Source organism: Ammospiza caudacuta, chromosome 2 (genome assembly GCF_027887145.1).
Source record: "Ammospiza caudacuta isolate bAmmCau1 chromosome 2, bAmmCau1.pri, whole genome shotgun sequence".
In the NCBI taxonomy this organism is placed as follows: domain Eukaryota; kingdom Metazoa; phylum Chordata; class Aves; order Passeriformes; family Passerellidae; genus Ammospiza; species Ammospiza caudacuta.
Genome location: NC_080594.1, coordinates 2,016,315 through 2,033,105, shown reverse-complemented (window position 1 = coordinate 2,033,105; position 16,791 = coordinate 2,016,315). Strand labels below are relative to the sequence as shown.

Below are 16,791 nucleotides of genomic sequence, written 5' to 3'. Positions count from 1 at the left end.
TTTTTCATGTATTTTCTCATGAAACCTTTTAGATATGAGGTACTTTCAGGATGGCTTTGTCACGGGTTTAGGAATGAAAACACATCTCTAGTGTCCAGCTGGTAGCTTACAGCTATGTAAATCCTTTAAATTGTTTTCTATATATCAGTAAAGTTAAAATAACATACTTGAGATACTGATAAATTCCAGTACACTTGCAAGTTTTGAATGCTTGTCGCTTTTGGTAAAAGAGTTTAATCTCTTTTTCTAAATCCCAGTTGAGATAGTTCATAACTAATAGAGAATTCCATGGTGGCACAAAAGAAGCCTTTGGGTGCCCCTCTTATTAGACATTTGACAATTAATCTTTGGCTTTATAAATTTCAAAGTAAACAAATTTTTCCTTGGTGATCAAGACTATTTTTAAATGTTCCCAAGGTACCTCTTCCCAGCTGTTCCTCTGTTTGTGCTTTCCTTAATCATCATTATAGCAAAGACAGCAAGAAACAGCTGTAACCAATGCATATCTCATTATCTTTTCCTTGGCAGGCAGCACGTGCATCGTATTTCATATCTCCCACCCTTTGCTGAAATCTATAAGCTATCTGTTATTTTTCATTCCTCTGTTATCTGACCCACGTCAAACTGTCCCTAAAGCTAAAGATTAGGCAATCTGCAAGAAGTGCAGTAGAAACTTCTTGGGGAACGTGAAGAACAACACAGCAGGCCAAGAGTGGAACCTGGTTAAATTAATCTTAGGGAAAATCCAGGTGGCCTGAACTGAAATGAAGCAAGATGTTCTTGTCTGTAAGGTGACTGAAAGATCTGTTCCAGCCTGCTTGGTGCTGTGATTCTGTGTCATGCCAGTGACTTTGTGAGGCGTTGCAGTGAGACTCTTCCTTGTTTCCCTTCCTCCAGCAAAGGCTACACAGACGTGGTGAAGATCCCTGAAGGAGCAACCCACATCAAGGTGCGGCAGTTCAAGAGCAAGGACCAGAGCAGGTTCACGGCCTACCTGGCGCTGAAGAAGAAGAACGGGGAGTACCTGGTCAACGGCAAGTACATGATCTCCACCTCGGAAACCATCATCGACATCAACGGCACCGTCATGAACTACAGCGGCTGGAGCCACAAGGACGACTTCCTGCATGCCATGGGCCACTCGGCCACCAAGGAGATCCTGATCGTGCAGATCCTGGCCACCGACCCCACGCAGCCCGTGGACGTGCGCTACAGCTTCTTCGTGCCAAAGAAACAGGCCCAGCTGCCAAACTCCGTCCCCGGCGGCGGCGGCAAAGCGCCGGTGCCGGCGGCGCAGCCCCGCTGGGTGACGGGGCCCTGGCTCTCCTGCTCTCGAACGTGCGACACGGGCTGGCACACCAGGACTGTGCAGTGCAAGGATGGGCACGGGAAACTGGCCAAGGGATGTCTGCTCTCCCAGAGACCCTCAGCCTTCAAACAGTGCTTGCTGAAAAAGTGCTAACCTGTGGTGCTGCTGAGCTGCTCTCCAGGAGGTTTGAGTAAGCCACTGTTGGCGTGCTGGTGTCAGGTCTGCCCACACAGACAGGAGCAAAGGCTTCAAAGTACTTGTGTTCAGTCTCTAGTTATGGGCAGAATCTGCCTGTTTGGACCAAATGAAGATGTGCACTGCTTTAAATAATGGTAGGGTGTTCTAAATACGTCAAAGAAAGTAAGGTTAAAGTTGTTATAAGCCCTCTGTGTCTGCAAAAACGTAAAATAAAATAATGCAAAAGAAGAAAAACTAGTGAATGGAGGATCCTGGGATATTTGAAGGTTACAGAATCATCTCCCCTTTTTTCACCTACCTCTACTACAGTATGTCCTTAGGAAACATCACATGTCCCCATGATCCCACAGTAGCTTATTTTATACTGTTTTGTAAATAATTTTCAGTTGGTATATCACTTTATATCACTTCCTTCTATTAAAGAAATCAAAAGACAAACTACATAAGCAAAATGATTGACCAAAGTATATCTGCAGCCCTTGTGGACTTGGTCCATCCTTCAGAAAGGGCCACAGATGTTTTACTGGAAAATGAAGAGCTTGCTGCTGGTTTTAAAAAGTGATACCTTTTGGTTTTGACAAAAGGAAATACGTTTTCACGGTAGGAATTTCCTGACAGTATATCATTCATGTCTGACAAACCCTGTGTTTCCACCCCAAAATTCTCAGGAGGAGCCTTGCAGCTGCTTGCAGAGCAGGGAGCCCCCATTGCTCCAGCAGCAGGAGCATCAGCAGCTCCTCCTCGAGTTGTGTCAGGCATGCAGCAGAGGAGGAGCTGGCTGCAGCAGGAGTTTGTGTATGTACTCTGTGCTTGTAAAACTCCCTGGTTCCAGCTGTGTCACAGCCTGGCTCCTTGTTGTCACTGAGCAAGAGCTGCTCGAGCTGCTCCTCTCCATCAAACAAAGGCATACTGTGCTTTGCAGAAAACTAGTTAGAGAACCCAAACTTAGAGGTGAGATAATCAAGTGTCTTCTAACTCAGATATTCTGAGGCTGTGTTCATATGCTTTCTCTGGTATTTTCTCTATGGCTTCTGCCATGAATTTAACAATGTGTAATGTACCTACATCTTTTCAAGAGGCTCTCAAGGTCAAAAAAAACACCACAGCAAGCAGTTAATATTTTATCACTGTTTTGTCCATTGTGTCTAACTCTGGTATTCATCTTACCAGCAAAAGTTTGTAACTGCTTGTCTTTTTTTTTTTTTTTTTTTTTTTTTTTTTTTTTTTTTTTTTTTTTTTTTTTTTTTTTTTATTGTTTTGTGTGTGTTTGGGGGTTTTTTAAAGCTATAGAAGGCATTCATGTTTTGTATATCTACATTTGGGAGGAAGAGGGGTCACTAGAAGTCAAACCACATCAGGATGTGGAGGACTCGTCCAATATCAATAAGACTGTTTCCACAGCACAGGCAGTAGCTGGTGACAGTTTTCCTTGGCAGCAATTCCTGAATCCTTTTATTGTCTTGTAGAAGTTCTGTCACTGAGGCTGGGCATTTCACCTTGTGCAGGTGGAGGCCTGAGAGCAACCTTGGTAAAATTACTCTCTAATATCAGCAGGCTTTGAGTTAGACCATAAGATAACAGGTACCAAAAGAAATGGTAAAAAAACCACTGATGAACGTAGAACCCCACCTTTTACTCCTTTGTTCATCCACACAGGAGAGCAGGAGACTGCAGGAGGATTTTCAGACAAGCCTCAGCTGTAAGTCAATGGTACTTGAGCACTGAAACACCTCAGGCTCTTCTGAAAATCCCAGGCATGAAATCAGCAGGGAAAACTCACTGTAGTGTGGAGCAAGAAGGGCAGGTCTGACTCCAGGCTGACACAAACATGTTTTTGCAACTGTGGCATGTTTGTGTGAACTCTAAAAAATCATGTGATGATTTCAAAACAGCATAGAGTTGCTACATCTACAACTGTGAAATCTGGAGAAGGATCTGGTTTTTTACCCTGTTTTAAATAAACAGTACCAAGGGCAGGGCCTCCTCCTCTGTTAAATGGATTGCCAACAAATGTTATTAATCAGCTTTCAGAAATGGTGTGGCCTTCTGTTGAGAAGTAGATCCTGTGCAAAACTATGCATCTTGATGAATACTCCCCATTTATTCCTGATCCCAATCTAAGAACTGAGATCAAGGCCCAGATGATTTGCAGAGTGTTAAAAAGTAAACATGTATGCCTCCTCTGCCTGTTAAAATAAGATCACTTTGAAATGCCTTTTTTTTCCTTCTAAGCAATCTAATTTTGATGCTTATATATGTATTACACATGTTGTAGAACCTCTCCAAAAAGTCCATAACAAATAGAAACCATCATGAGAGCAAAAAGATCAGGAGATTGAATGTGTCTCAGCATAGACAACATTTGTCTCAGCATACAGCTGCTGCATTAAGTGGTGTTTGTGTTCTGTCATAATAGAGACAGAATGTGCAAGTATTTGTGTTTGCATCATGGTAATAATTTATTATATATTCAGCAGGCTGAGTAAAGCTTTTGGATGCTCTCTAGGCATGCCATATGCGGGTGTGAATTCAGAGCATCCGTAGATCAGGAGTATCTTTTAAAAATGAAAGAGTTTATTTAGAAATAAATACGAGAACAAACCACTGCAGTGATTTTCACCAGTGTGGCAATGAAACAAATTCACACAAGCAAAGATGTGAGGAGGCAAAGGGGACAGACCAAGGCAGGACCTGAAAAATGTAAGATAAAGGGTAAGCCAACACTTGCTTTTTCAGGTGCTCCTAAATCAGAGTCCAGTTCCAAACCTTGCCTGTGGCAGTCATGGCTGTCCCATGTACCTGATGGATGAGGAATTGGTGCAAGGTCTGTTCTCAGCTGAATCCCATGTCACTCACACTGTGACATCATTGTTTACATTTCTGCCCAGTGTTGCACAGCTGGATTCAGAAAATGCACCGAGGGGATGGAAACCTGGAATTCTGCTCTTGGCACAGCCAGGAACCATCTCAGTGTTAAATTCGCTCTGACTTCGGGACACACTTCCAGTGTCCATAGGTGAATTTGGACCCCTGAGCATCAGTGGGGTTTTCAGCATCTGCTTTTCAGGTAGGATATTCTCATTAGGAAAAAGCCTGGCATCTTTGGTTTGACTGTGTACAAGAAATTAAGTTTAGCTGCCCTCCTGTGGAAACAGTTTTATCACAAGGGGAAGAGGGAATAATCTTGTGGATTAATAACAACTGTTTAAAAAAAAAAGCAACACAGCACTGAAAAAAATAAAATAATTTATTGTTTTTACAACTGGTATGTGAATGGATGTAATGAATTTATTTATTCTTATTTAACAGAGTACCAATTGTGCAAATTCTATATTTAAAATGTTTTGCTATCATCTCTGTCTCTCTTTCTGGCTCTCTTTTAATTTATGCTTCGGGTTTGTGTTGAAAGTACACCTTGTGAGTTTACATAATATATGGCACTGGTCATTTTTTTGTATGACTTTATTTAGAAGACTTTCTGCATGGAACAGGAGTATATGTGTATACACACATGTGTAGATGTATATTCTTTTTGCTGCCACCTTTTCCTTCAAGAAATTGTAACTTTTTAATTTCATGACACCTCGTGCTCCAAGCTCCTTGTTACACTTTAAAAAGCTCCCAACAAGCAAGTCCCAAAGGTCTGCAGACCAAAAAAGCCCTGAGTGGCTCCTGAAGAGTTCACAAAACAGATTGGTGTCTCAAAGGCACGAGCAGGTCATGCTGGAGGCCTCAGTGATTGACCCCCAAAGCTGATCCTACCCCTCGCTTTAATTGTAGCAGAATTTCAGTAACTGGGAGTTGTCTCCATGGGAGTGAAGTTCCTCTGAGTTGCCAGCACTTTTCACTCATGCAGCTTCTTAGGTTTAATTGACAACACTGAAGAGAAAACTCCTGGGTGTCTCTATAAAATAGCTTGACAAACATATGGTTTATGAGGACTGAACCATTAAAAAAGCTGTTTTTTCTATGTTATCACTGTTTATATACATATATAAATATGTGTATATGGCTATAAAAAGTCAAAAGCCCAAATTGGAAGGTTTGCAATGTTTTACTTAATTGTATTTCAGCTCTTTGCACCACATCAGGCAAAATTAGATTTTAAAAAACCAGCAAAGCATGTTTCCATGAGAATAATACCTGTTTTTCTTCCAGTTCAGCTAGTGCAGACCTCAAGGGAACTAGAATTGTGTGCAGTGTGAGGGGAAAAATGTGATGTGGACAAACCTCCAGCTTTTCTGCAGTAAGTTCATTGACCAACACAAATGACTCTGCAAGGGCAGTACCACAGCCTGCACATAAGCACTTCCACACTGCTGGAAGTCACCTTGCTCCGGTGTTCTCCTGAATTAAATTCCAGTTCAGCCTCTCTTCTGCCACCCAGGCACTCCCCAAGGCCAGTCAGCCACGAGGCTTTGGAGGAACTAGGGAAGGCCCAATCCAAAATACAAGCCTGGGCTTTGATTATTTTAAGGGCTGGCTTTGAACAGGGTTTATCATTAATTGTGGGCTTTCAGCAGTAAGTTCAGATGAATGTTTCTCCTCATGCCATGCTGTTGTCACTGAGGAAGTGGAGCCTATAGCAAGAGGCAAAATTGGATTCTCTGGGCATAGGCTGGAATTTTCAGGAAAAAAGAAAGTTACATGGTTTGGAGGATTTTTCCCCTATTTTTCATGAAGTCATTTGATTTTTATAGAGCTGCCAGAGTGCCTCACTGTATTCATACTTACCATGTTCAACATTTTCAAGGGCTTTTTTCCTATGGGTGCCCTTATATTAACTTATGTAGTTAATATATAGTTCAATTACATAGTTCAATTCTTGTTTCAAACAACATTGCAAATGCAGATACTTCTGGTTCATTACATGCACCAGAAATGTCTTTTAATGTAAGAGAGATAATTGGGTCCTCAGCTGGCACCCCAAAACGGGCTTTGGGGCTTAGAAGGTTTAACCACAAGCACAAGTTTTCAGTGATAAAGTTTGAAAAGCCCTAAACACAGGTGAGTGGTGTAAGTGCTCCTCTCCACACCACACCAAACACCCCAACACCATCCCGCTGCTCTGCACTCTGTGAGTCACAGGTCAAAACTCACAGCATCTTTTGCCATGGAAGTTGTGTGTGGAGCTTAGAGTCAGTGTAAGGACAGTAAAATTCTCTCCACAAACACCAGTCTGGCACAGATCGTGTTCAGGCACCCGTGGCTAAGTGCAGGTGCATATTTTGTGTGTGTGCTTGTCTGTGTGAGTGCTTGGGTTTCCATAGCTCCCACTCCCAGGGGGAAAAAAGTTACACTGGGTTTAGTAATACCTACATAAATTTAGAGTTACTTCATGGCATCATTTGGCTTTGCTAGAGGTGCTTCAGACTTACACCACTGTGACAGCATAGTTTTTTCTTTATTTATAGTAGCTGGTTTACACAATTTATCATGTGAACTGTGAAATCTGCAAATAGGTTATCTTATGAAATATAGTGACAGGCATACAGGCATTGTTAAAATCCCATCAGATACAGGAAATATGCTGAATTAAGTAAGTTGGAGACGGTATAATTCTGTAGAGCAATAAATTTAACTTCTATTGCCAGGTCATCTGCTTAGCATCAGATAAGAGAAAATGAACAAGGTATTGCAGGCAAGACTAAGGGGAAAGCACAAAGTTTGGGTTTGCTTAGGTTGCTTCATGTGCCTCTGTGCAGTGTCGATATCAGCATATTGTGGGAAGTCACTTTGTCACCTGGCTGAAATACCAGTACCCTTTCAGAAACCAACATGTGTCACAAAACTTATTTTACATCCTAGTCTGTGTCTAATCAGATGGAGTTAATATTTTTAGAGCACCACTGTGTCAGCCAGTTTACAACATAAAAATATGTTGCACAAACTATAAATTCCTTTGAACTGAACTGTGCAAGGTCTACACTGTACAATGACACACAGAAGGCAAATATTTTGTTTTGTAAACTATTACATATGTATAATTTACCAGTTGTAATCTTAAAACACTTGACTCTGTGATTTCAGTAAAAGTAATAAATACAAACTGTATCATAGGTCCAAAAGATTTGTTTATATGGTATATATTTGGGGGCCTCTATTTGCTCTTTGTGCCCCACTGCAGGCAGATGAGCATAAAGATCTTGAGCATAAATTTAAGACATATTCTTTCTATATGTGAACACTGCATTTTAGTTGTGGTGGGGTGGAGTTCTAAAGTGTTTTGGGGAGTTGTGAAACAGCAGGAAAGTATAGAAGGTGGAGTTTCTCATAATTATCCATCTAAAGCAACCTCAGAGCAATAAAGACCTGCCAGAAAGGGATGGTGTTGGTGCACTCTGCATGCTAAGGTGGTAGCACAGAAAGGTGAGAGGTTTTTTGGGGAGACAGAGCTGCAGATACTCCAGTTGAAGTGTGGCTCTTCAAAGGCACTGTTACAAAGATTTACTTTTCTAATAGAACCTTATAATTCATTTTCCATGCTGATTTCTCGCTTATCCTTTCCACATTCCACAGCACTATGCTGGGAGCTTTTCTTGTTCCCAAAAATGGTGCTTTCCAAAAAGATACTCTTCCCAAAAGTAAAACCAAACTCATCTTGTCTAAATCTTACCCCATGTGTGTGGCTAATCTATTGATTGCTGGTATTTTTAGGAATTTTGGATTTTGACTTTTATTAACTTACAGATTTTGCTTTCTTGTGTTTTACAAATTGTGAATGAAATTGGTTTTTATACACAGAAACAGTTTATATATGCCCATGAACATCTTTCCTTCCTAGGCTGTTAAATAATGGCAGTGCAGCTTTACAGAGCTGTCAGTACCTACAGAGGTGCCCAAGCTTTTTACAAAAAGTCCTGTCACCACAGGGATACATCCGTGCCTCCTCCCCAGCTTTGCATAACAAGCTGCAATGTCACTGTGATCATGGCAGGTCCTGTCTCCCCAAAATTCCATTTTCATTTCCCACTTCAGAGTTTGCAGTAGCTCAGAGAAAGCCATTACTGGCAAGGGAAATCCATTGGTGTACAAATCAAATGGAGCAAACGCAGCATTACAGACTTCCCCAACTGTCCAGCGCTGCCATAATCCAATTACTGTGCAGGGACTGTTCTATATCAGGCAGATGAACTCATTCTCTCTTAATGCATTTTCCATCTCATCATATGGTGACATTTCACCTCTTCAGAAACTATCTGTAATTACATGTGAGGAGGGAGATCTTTATTCCCAAGATGCTTAACTTGTAGATCCAAATCTCAGTTTTAGGTGGGGATGCAAGATGGATTTGATCCAATTTCAGTACTCAAACCAATCCTTTTTTTTTTTAAGAAAAAAAAATTTGGAAACCTCCAAGTACATCCAGTAATCAAACTAAAAAATGTACAAGTCTTTCCACATTGCTTATGCTGTTACCTCATTCTCCAGTACTCTGTGAGGTTTAAAGCAATAAATCCATCATACTTAGACCACTCACCATTCTAAGCTGACCCAAGGACAGGGTTGAAGAGTTAGAGCATGGGAAAAATAATTTAACAAAAGCCAAGGAAGACAGACTCTTTTCCACGCTCGGAGGGCCAGGGCGGCAATCTCTTTGCTTTCTCCTGATTATTCTGGGGAAAAAACCCACATCTAAGAGAAAAGTCACAGATGTTTTCTTAAGAAGCTGCTCAAGAGGGCTTTGTTGTAGCAGTCTGAGGCTGAGATTATTAAAACAGCCATTTTGGCCATTGCCACCGTAGTGACTGCTCCAAGTGTTGCTAAAGAAGTACAGTGAGACAAGGAAGTTGGAAGAAATTCTGGAACACGTAGGTGTGGGAGAAAGAGGGATGAAGAGCCCTTACTCCTTCTGAGCTTTAAGCTGCTGGGTAGCAGGTGCTGTGCCCTCTCCCATTGGGATGCCTCCCATGCCTGTGGAACATTTTGCTTATAATCAAAGGCCAAATGCCCTGGTGAGGTTTGCAGATGTGAATTCTGCCCTACTACCCACATAAGGGCCATACATATATGTTAGTGCACATAAACTACATTTGGGGGGAGAAAAAAGTGCAAATTGCACCTGACTGGCCATGCAGTTGGGAGGCCCATTGGAAAGCAGCCCTGTAAAGCCATGGAGGGACCAGAGAGGAACATCACAGTGAACACCAGTGATGCTTTGAGTTTCAGCTTTCATATTTTCCAGACTCTGTACCACATTGGTATATAATTCTGAACTTCATACAAAGTGCTAGTAAGCTCTCCTCCCAGTTCAGTCAGACAAAATAATCCTTTTCCAGGCCCAGAACCAAGGACACCATTACAGCTTCAGGCCCAAAAAGTGCAAACAACAGTGAACTGAGGAGAGCAAATCTGGGAGGATGGGACTGCATAACCTGGAGCTGTAATTGGACAGTTAACCCCAATATGGAAATGGACCAAAACTTATAAAAGTGTAAACACTTGTGACAAGCCGTCCATCTTAGGTCCATCTTGGGTAGAGCCACGACCAGGCTCTTGTACTGCCCAAAGTGCATCCTGTGAAGGCTTTTTTAATAAATATCTACTTTATTCCTTTAACACTGTCCAGCCTCAGTTCCAGGTAGCCTCTTGAGGCATCACCATGACGGTCCTGTCGTGCCCCAGAGCACCGATCGGGGGGCTTACATCTTGAAATAGTTGAGAAATAGTTGAGAGCTGGCAGCAGGCCACCCATGCAAGGGCTGAGATGGCAGCTGCCCAACAAACAGGCCTAGTTACCTACTAAAGGTGGTCTGTAACTACAGGGGAGCAGAAATTCCACTGGAAACTTTCCGAGAGCACTTTAAAGTGGTTGATCTGGGGCCGGCCCTGCCCACTGGAACTGGGCCTTCGGCGAAGGCCTCGCTGCGCTAGGCCGGGTTTAGTCCAGAACAAACAGCGCTGGGCGCATTCTGTGTGGGCTGGGAGGAATGTTTTCTCACTGATATTTATGTGGCATGCTAAGATCTGACAGCCATCCAGAGAGGGGTTTGGGGCCAATTTTTCATTTTAAATACAGGCTGCACACGGAGGAAGGAAAGCAACTTGCAATGGCATTGCTTGTGAGGGGTGATGGGAGCGGCAGAGCCGAGACGGGCTCCGTATGGCCGAGCAGAGATAGAGGTTGTTTCGACAGGAATTTGAGCTATGAAAGGATTTAAGGGGAAATTACCAACCAGTCTGGCATTCAGATGCCAAAATACACAGGCAGACTTGGCTGCACAGGCACGCTGTAATGCTCCTCAGCTTGGTTTCAAAGGGAGAAGGGAAGCGGCAGGACCTGGTGTGGAAACCTCAGCCTCTCCATGCACACAGGGAATAAAAAATCTCCATTACGACACCACCCCTTTGTTGGGATCAAATCAAACTCTAAAGAATTCTACATGAACAACTTTTCCTTCAGAGAACAGAAGAAAGAAGCAAAGAATACTTTGCTTCCCACTCCATCAGAGTATTTCATATTTTGGGATGAGTTTGTTGTGCATTTTTGGCTATTTTTTCCCCCAAAATAGGCCAGGTAGAGATGAAGCCAGAACCTAAGGCAAGTTGTGATGTTGCTGTGGAACAGCTTTGCCTCCAGAAGGTCTCTGCCTGCCTCAGCCTGCTCAAGGCTTTCCCAGCATGGCCCCAAACTCAAGCTCCTCTTCCCCAGAGCCCACATCTTCTACCCCTGGAGCCATTTCCTTTGGCTGCATTCATAATGTGTATTTAAATCATCACCTGGTTTGCTTTCAGAGCTGGTCAGGTTTCTAGAAATATGGAAAAGAGGATGTCTAATACCAAGTAGATTAGGGGGAAAAAAACCACATCAGAAAAAAAAAAAAAAGAATTTGGGAGGTGTAGTTACTTTCATTTACAACTACAAAAGAGAAAAAGAAGGGGAAAGCTCCAAGAAGAAACAGTATCTATGAACTGTATCTCTTCTCTCTTGAATCTGATGTAAGCCATAACAAGGCAGTATCCAAAACCTTTGGAAAACTCAAGGAGTTAATTTAGATCTCACAGAACTCAATATCTTGGGCTAAGCTTTAAAATATAAAGCAGAACAGCTAAAATAAGAGAATAGAGCAGCAACAGAGGAAAAAAAAACTTTAATTTTCAATTAGATACAGCAAGGAGGGAAAATTAACTATGAAGGGAGCCCAGATGGTTTGAGATCATTTCATACAAGGCTAAATGTAACAGATAAATATAAGGAAAAAAATTATTCCAAAAGGATAAATATGGATTTCCATTAGAAGCAGTAGCTGAAGAGTTCATAGCTCATTTTTTATGAGAACATGGATATTGTTACTAAAAACCTGCAGCCCAGACAGGTCTAATATTTTAAGCCTTTTTAAAGCCCAGTTCATTTATTTAATTAGATATCCCAGGAGGCTCCTGCTCCTGCATGGAAGCAATGGTAGCTGCTGTATACATTACAATCCTGAAGGGATGGGAGTGAGTCAGTCACTCCTGATGTACCTCTTTATGTAACAGTGGCTTTCAGAGCAAAGGGTTAGCAGGGAAAAATAGAATTTCATTGTACACCTGCTCAGGCCAGGAAGATGCACCTCAGAGACACAGGATTCAGGCATCAGCTTGATTAACAAGATTAACCCAAGGGTTAAAAGAAAAAGCCGGGGGTGAGGCTCCCTGCTGGAGGTTCATGGCCAAGGGTTGCAAAGGGCTCCTTGAGGGACAATTTCTGTGCTGACCCCAGAAATTTGTGAGGATGAAGGGATAAATCCTGCCTGGGAGCCAGTTCTTGAGCAGGGCTGTGAGGCCAATTCACCTGACTTGGTCCTGTGAGTAAATCATTTGGGACACAGCTCAAAGCACTGCAGGGAAATAGCTGGAGGACCACAAAAACTACATTGGTGTCTATATGGCAACAGACAGAGGTTATTTTAGCAGTGTGAAATGTTTTCAGATTCCAACAGCATGCAAATAGTGCCAGAGTAATTTGCCAGTGACAATAATGTGTGGTGTAATCCTGAGGATGAAAAGGCTTCAGCTGGGTTTGACCCAGTATAAACCATCCCTGGGTTCTACTCCATTTGTTTGTAGTGTTTATCAACTATATCTGGGCTTTTTATCTGGGTAGTATCCATAACTTGAATAGAGATAAATATTAAATTATGTCTACAATTAGATTGACACTTAAAAATGTAACTTTTATTTCTAAATCATTCCAGTGAATTTGTAAATCCCATCCTTAAAGCTTTTGAAAAACATACTCTTTTTTCACTCTGCTATTTAACACCAGAGTGTGGCTCCAGCCAAAACCTGAAATCCCACGCAAGGCAGATTATGTTCAGCTCTCTGGCTGTCTGTGTATTTTCCTCTCCTATGTACCTTACAAGCCAAAGCCTGAATTTAGCCCTAAAAGCATATCCTGAGCATACACTCAGGAGACCACATTCAGGATCCTGCCACCCATCATACTGAACTGATGGATTCTACCATGATTGGTAGTAAAACCATCATTTCAAAACAGGCTCTTTACTTAAAGACTTTTTTTCTTTTTCTTTTTTTTTTTGTTTTAATGGTATAGTAGTTATGGCAACTGCTTCCTGCCACCTCTGCTGCCAAAAGCCACAATCCATCCATGAAAAAGAGCTCCTCCATCCAAACACATTTTTCAGTGGACAGCAGCATTCCCTGGCTGGAGCACACTCTTCTCTTCCCTTCTGCCAAACAAAATGTGTAACGAATGTGAGCTAAGAGTGAGGAATTAAGTGAACTCCTTACAAATGACTTTGTGTTTTTACACATACATGCAAGAGACAAGAAATAAGAACACCTCTCAGGGAGGGTTTAGGGGGAGAAAAGGGTAGTGAACCCCCAGGGCTGTTCAATGAAAGAAAATGTTTTCCTTTCTTAGAACACATTTGGAATTCAAACTCTTAAAAGTCTTGGCATAATACTAATTTAAAAATTGGTGGGTTATTTCCCCTTTCCCCTTAGTTTTATTCTACCTCCGAGGTCAGTGGCAGGATTTCTCAAGTCTGGGGTATTTCCTGCACAATGATCAAAGTTTGCTGTATGAATTTGAAAATAAAATGTTCCTATTCTTTGCTAGTCCCATAACTCTGTTTCTGTGGGCAGTTCTTCCTGGTCTTGACACAAATGGTAAGTCTTAAACTTCTTGTTTGACAACATGGTTTTAGAAAAGCTTTACAATTGCTTCTATAAGCTGTATTAATAACGATTATTTTCCCTCCCTAGGTGTAATTCCAATGCAGAGCTATGTGGATTTCGCTTGTCTTTCCCTTGCTTTGTGGGCTGCGACCTTTCACCACTCAGAAAATAATTAGTACATTTTCCAGCAGATAGCTGGATGTTTTCATGCCCTGTTATTATGGGAAAACATTGTAACAGAGCACTGGAGCAAACAGTTCAATGTGCTGTTCTTTCAAGCCCCTGTGCAGCAAATGAATTTCAGTTTACAAGAATGTCAAAAATGAAGGGAATCAAGAATCAGCAGCTGCTTATAAAGCAAGAACTCTCTAATATGGACTGAATTTTGAAGTTTTCTCAAAATGCACCACAACCATCATGATTCAAGTCCCTTGGAGATTTTTGGCTGCCTGTGAGAAGATAAGGCATGGGTTCCAGGTCTAATTAGGCATTGCACGCATTGGGGTCATTAATGATTTCCACCACAGTAGCTCCAGCCTATGAGATATTTTGCAAGCAAATGGCAGAAGCACAGTGTGGGCACCCAAACACACATACAGTACACAAGCTGGAAATCATGGGAAACAGAAGGGAAGGTAACAGCAGAGACACGGGTCCAGTCCAAAATTTGAGGTCAGTATTATCAGCTTTACTTCCAGGTTCAGCAACACATTGCAGCTACAGGAGAACCAGAAGAAATGAGAAGGCAAAGCTCATTCATATGATGCCATGAAATAAATTGATGTTTGCATTTCCAAGGGTTGACTGATTAATTCATTGCTTGGATTTTTTCCCAAGTAAGTTATGCTGGGTTGATCCAGGCCTAGCCTAGGTAAAAGATAGTGCTGCCATTCAAAGATTAATCCTAATGCCATATCCCCAAGTTCCCCTTAACTGTGAAGCTGAGCTGCAAGATTTCACAATTTGTCTAGGCTTGCACAGATCAAATGAAGTGGTGACAAATAGGCACCAGAAGATATTCTTCCCCCTGTTTCCCTGCTGAAGCAACTGGAAGACATAAAAGTCATAATTATCCTGGTTTAAGTCACACAGTGAGCAGAACCACAGCCAGGAATGTACCGTGGGCTTCTAGGCTCCAAAATAGTGATATAAAACAACTGTTCCTCTGTTACCAGGATTTTTTACAGCTGCTTTCAGCATCAGGTTTACATTCACAGTTATTTTTTCATTCCAGCCACCTCTTGCAGCTGCATCCACAGAAGCAGCTCAGCACCGCAGACAGGAGAACTGGCCCTGCCTATAGAACCTTTAATTAGTCAAACCAGGTACCTTTGCTAATTGATAGAGAATCCCAGAATCACGGAGGTGGGAAAAGACCTCCAGGGCCAATGAGTCCAAGCTGTGTCTCATGCCCACCTTGTCCCCAGCCCAGAGCAGAGTGCCTTCCTTGGACACCTCCAGGGATGGGGACTCCAAACATCCCTGGGCAGCCCCTGCCAAGGCCTGACCACCTTTCCATGTGGAAATTCCTGCTGATGTCCAACCTGGCCCAGCCTGAGACCGCTTCCTCTGCTCCTGCCCCTGTTCCCTGGGAGCAGAGCCCGACTGCCCCTGCCTGTCCCCTCCTGTCAGGAGCTGTGCAGAGCCACAAGGGCCCCCCTGAGCCTCCTTTGCTCCAGGCTGAGCCCCTTCCCAGCTCCCTCAGCCTCTCCTGGGGCTCCAGATCCTTCCCAGCTCTGTTCCCTGTTCTGGGCTCCTGCCCCTCCATGTCCTTCTTGCAGTACAGGGCCCAGAACTGCCAAACTTGGTTTCTTCTGCAGCTGACTGAGGCTGCACTCGATCCCCTCATCATGATCATCAATAAAGATATTAAACAGCACTGAAGACATCAAACAGGACTGAAAAGCAGGCAGCTAAGAGGTACAATGCTTGTGGCTTTTGCCCCTGACCTTAGGATCAAATGAACAGTGACCCACAGGCTCTTGCGTCTCCCCAGTGGTCTAGGGCCTTATGGATGGAAAATCTCCCTTTGACCAGACAAATCCATCCCTGGGCTCAGATTGCTCTACAAGCTGCATTATGGAACAATGGCTGACTTTTCTGGGAGTAGATCTGTGAAGACAAACACTGCTGTCATAATTTATTCCAGTGGCATGCTGTCTGCCAAGGCTGCATTACACTGCTCCTCTTATTTATTTATTTTTTAAAGCCTGAATATATAAAATAGTTGCAACTGTTTAATGGACTTTCAAGAGTGTAAAAAAAAATATTTTGACACTGGAGAAGGGATTTCTCCCAGGACTCTTGGATGTGGTTCTGAACAGTGTTTCAGTGTTTATAGGTGCCTTTTGGATTCAGCAGGGAGAGAATGGGAACTTCACTTAGGCTCTTCTTCTCAGCCTGCCCTGGATGTCCATAGTGGGTCAGCTGGACTGCACATTCCAAATGTGTGCTCCTTTCCAGTGACAAAGGGACAGGGGGTTCACATGCAGACAGGCACAGTGCAGATGTCTGAGGCTGAGTGAGATCAATCTCCTTCCAGGTCTCAAAGGGCTCAAAGTGCTTGGGAGCAGTATCCTGTTTCCAAAGAGTTTTCAAGTAAGAACTCAGTTCCAAATGGCCATAATTCTTTCCAAAAATTGACTGGATGAAGGCAGGTTTGTTCTGCAGCATTTTTTTTCACTGAGCTACCATTGTAAGAATTAGTAATGTTCCAATTCAGCCTCTCTCCCTCCCTATCATCCCTCCCCTTGACGTCCTCCAGCTCTTACTTCATTGCAAAGTTATCTTTGAGCCCAAAGTAAGAAACTGTACCTCCTCTCTGCTAAAGAAAATATCTGCAGTGCATTCAAATCCCCTCAGAACGTGAAGGTTGCAATGATGGTCAGAAAAATGCTTTGCTCACCTTCCCCTGCACAAAATATATTCCTGCAGAGTGACTTAATTTTTACACTGTGACTTAATTTCAGATTTTTTTAAAATTAAAATATGAAGCTGTTTAAAATCAAATTAGGAAGGCCTTGGAGAGATGCAAAAGTATTTTCTTCACTTGGCCTTGATACACAACATCAAAATTGTAACTACAGAGCTTTTAGAGTCAATTATTTAATTACATATTTGCAGTGGTTATGAGAACTCAGTATCCCTTTTGCACATCCAAT

At 42.5% G+C, this 16,791-nt stretch overlaps 1 protein-coding gene across 1 annotated transcript in view; it reads left to right on the top strand.

Moving 5' to 3' along the window:
* ADAMTS5 (ADAM metallopeptidase with thrombospondin type 1 motif 5) overlaps window positions 1-2,656 on the top strand; it is a 34,782-nt gene extending 32,126 nt beyond the window's left edge. Inside the window, exon 9 of the mRNA XM_058823269.1 lies at window positions 898-2,656. Within this exon, the coding sequence (XP_058679252.1) occupies window positions 898-1,462 (565 nt within the window). The 3' untranslated portion in view covers window positions 1,463-2,656. The remainder of the gene's footprint in view (window positions 1-897) is intronic.
* Window positions 2,657-16,791: the final 14,135 nt, after the last annotated feature.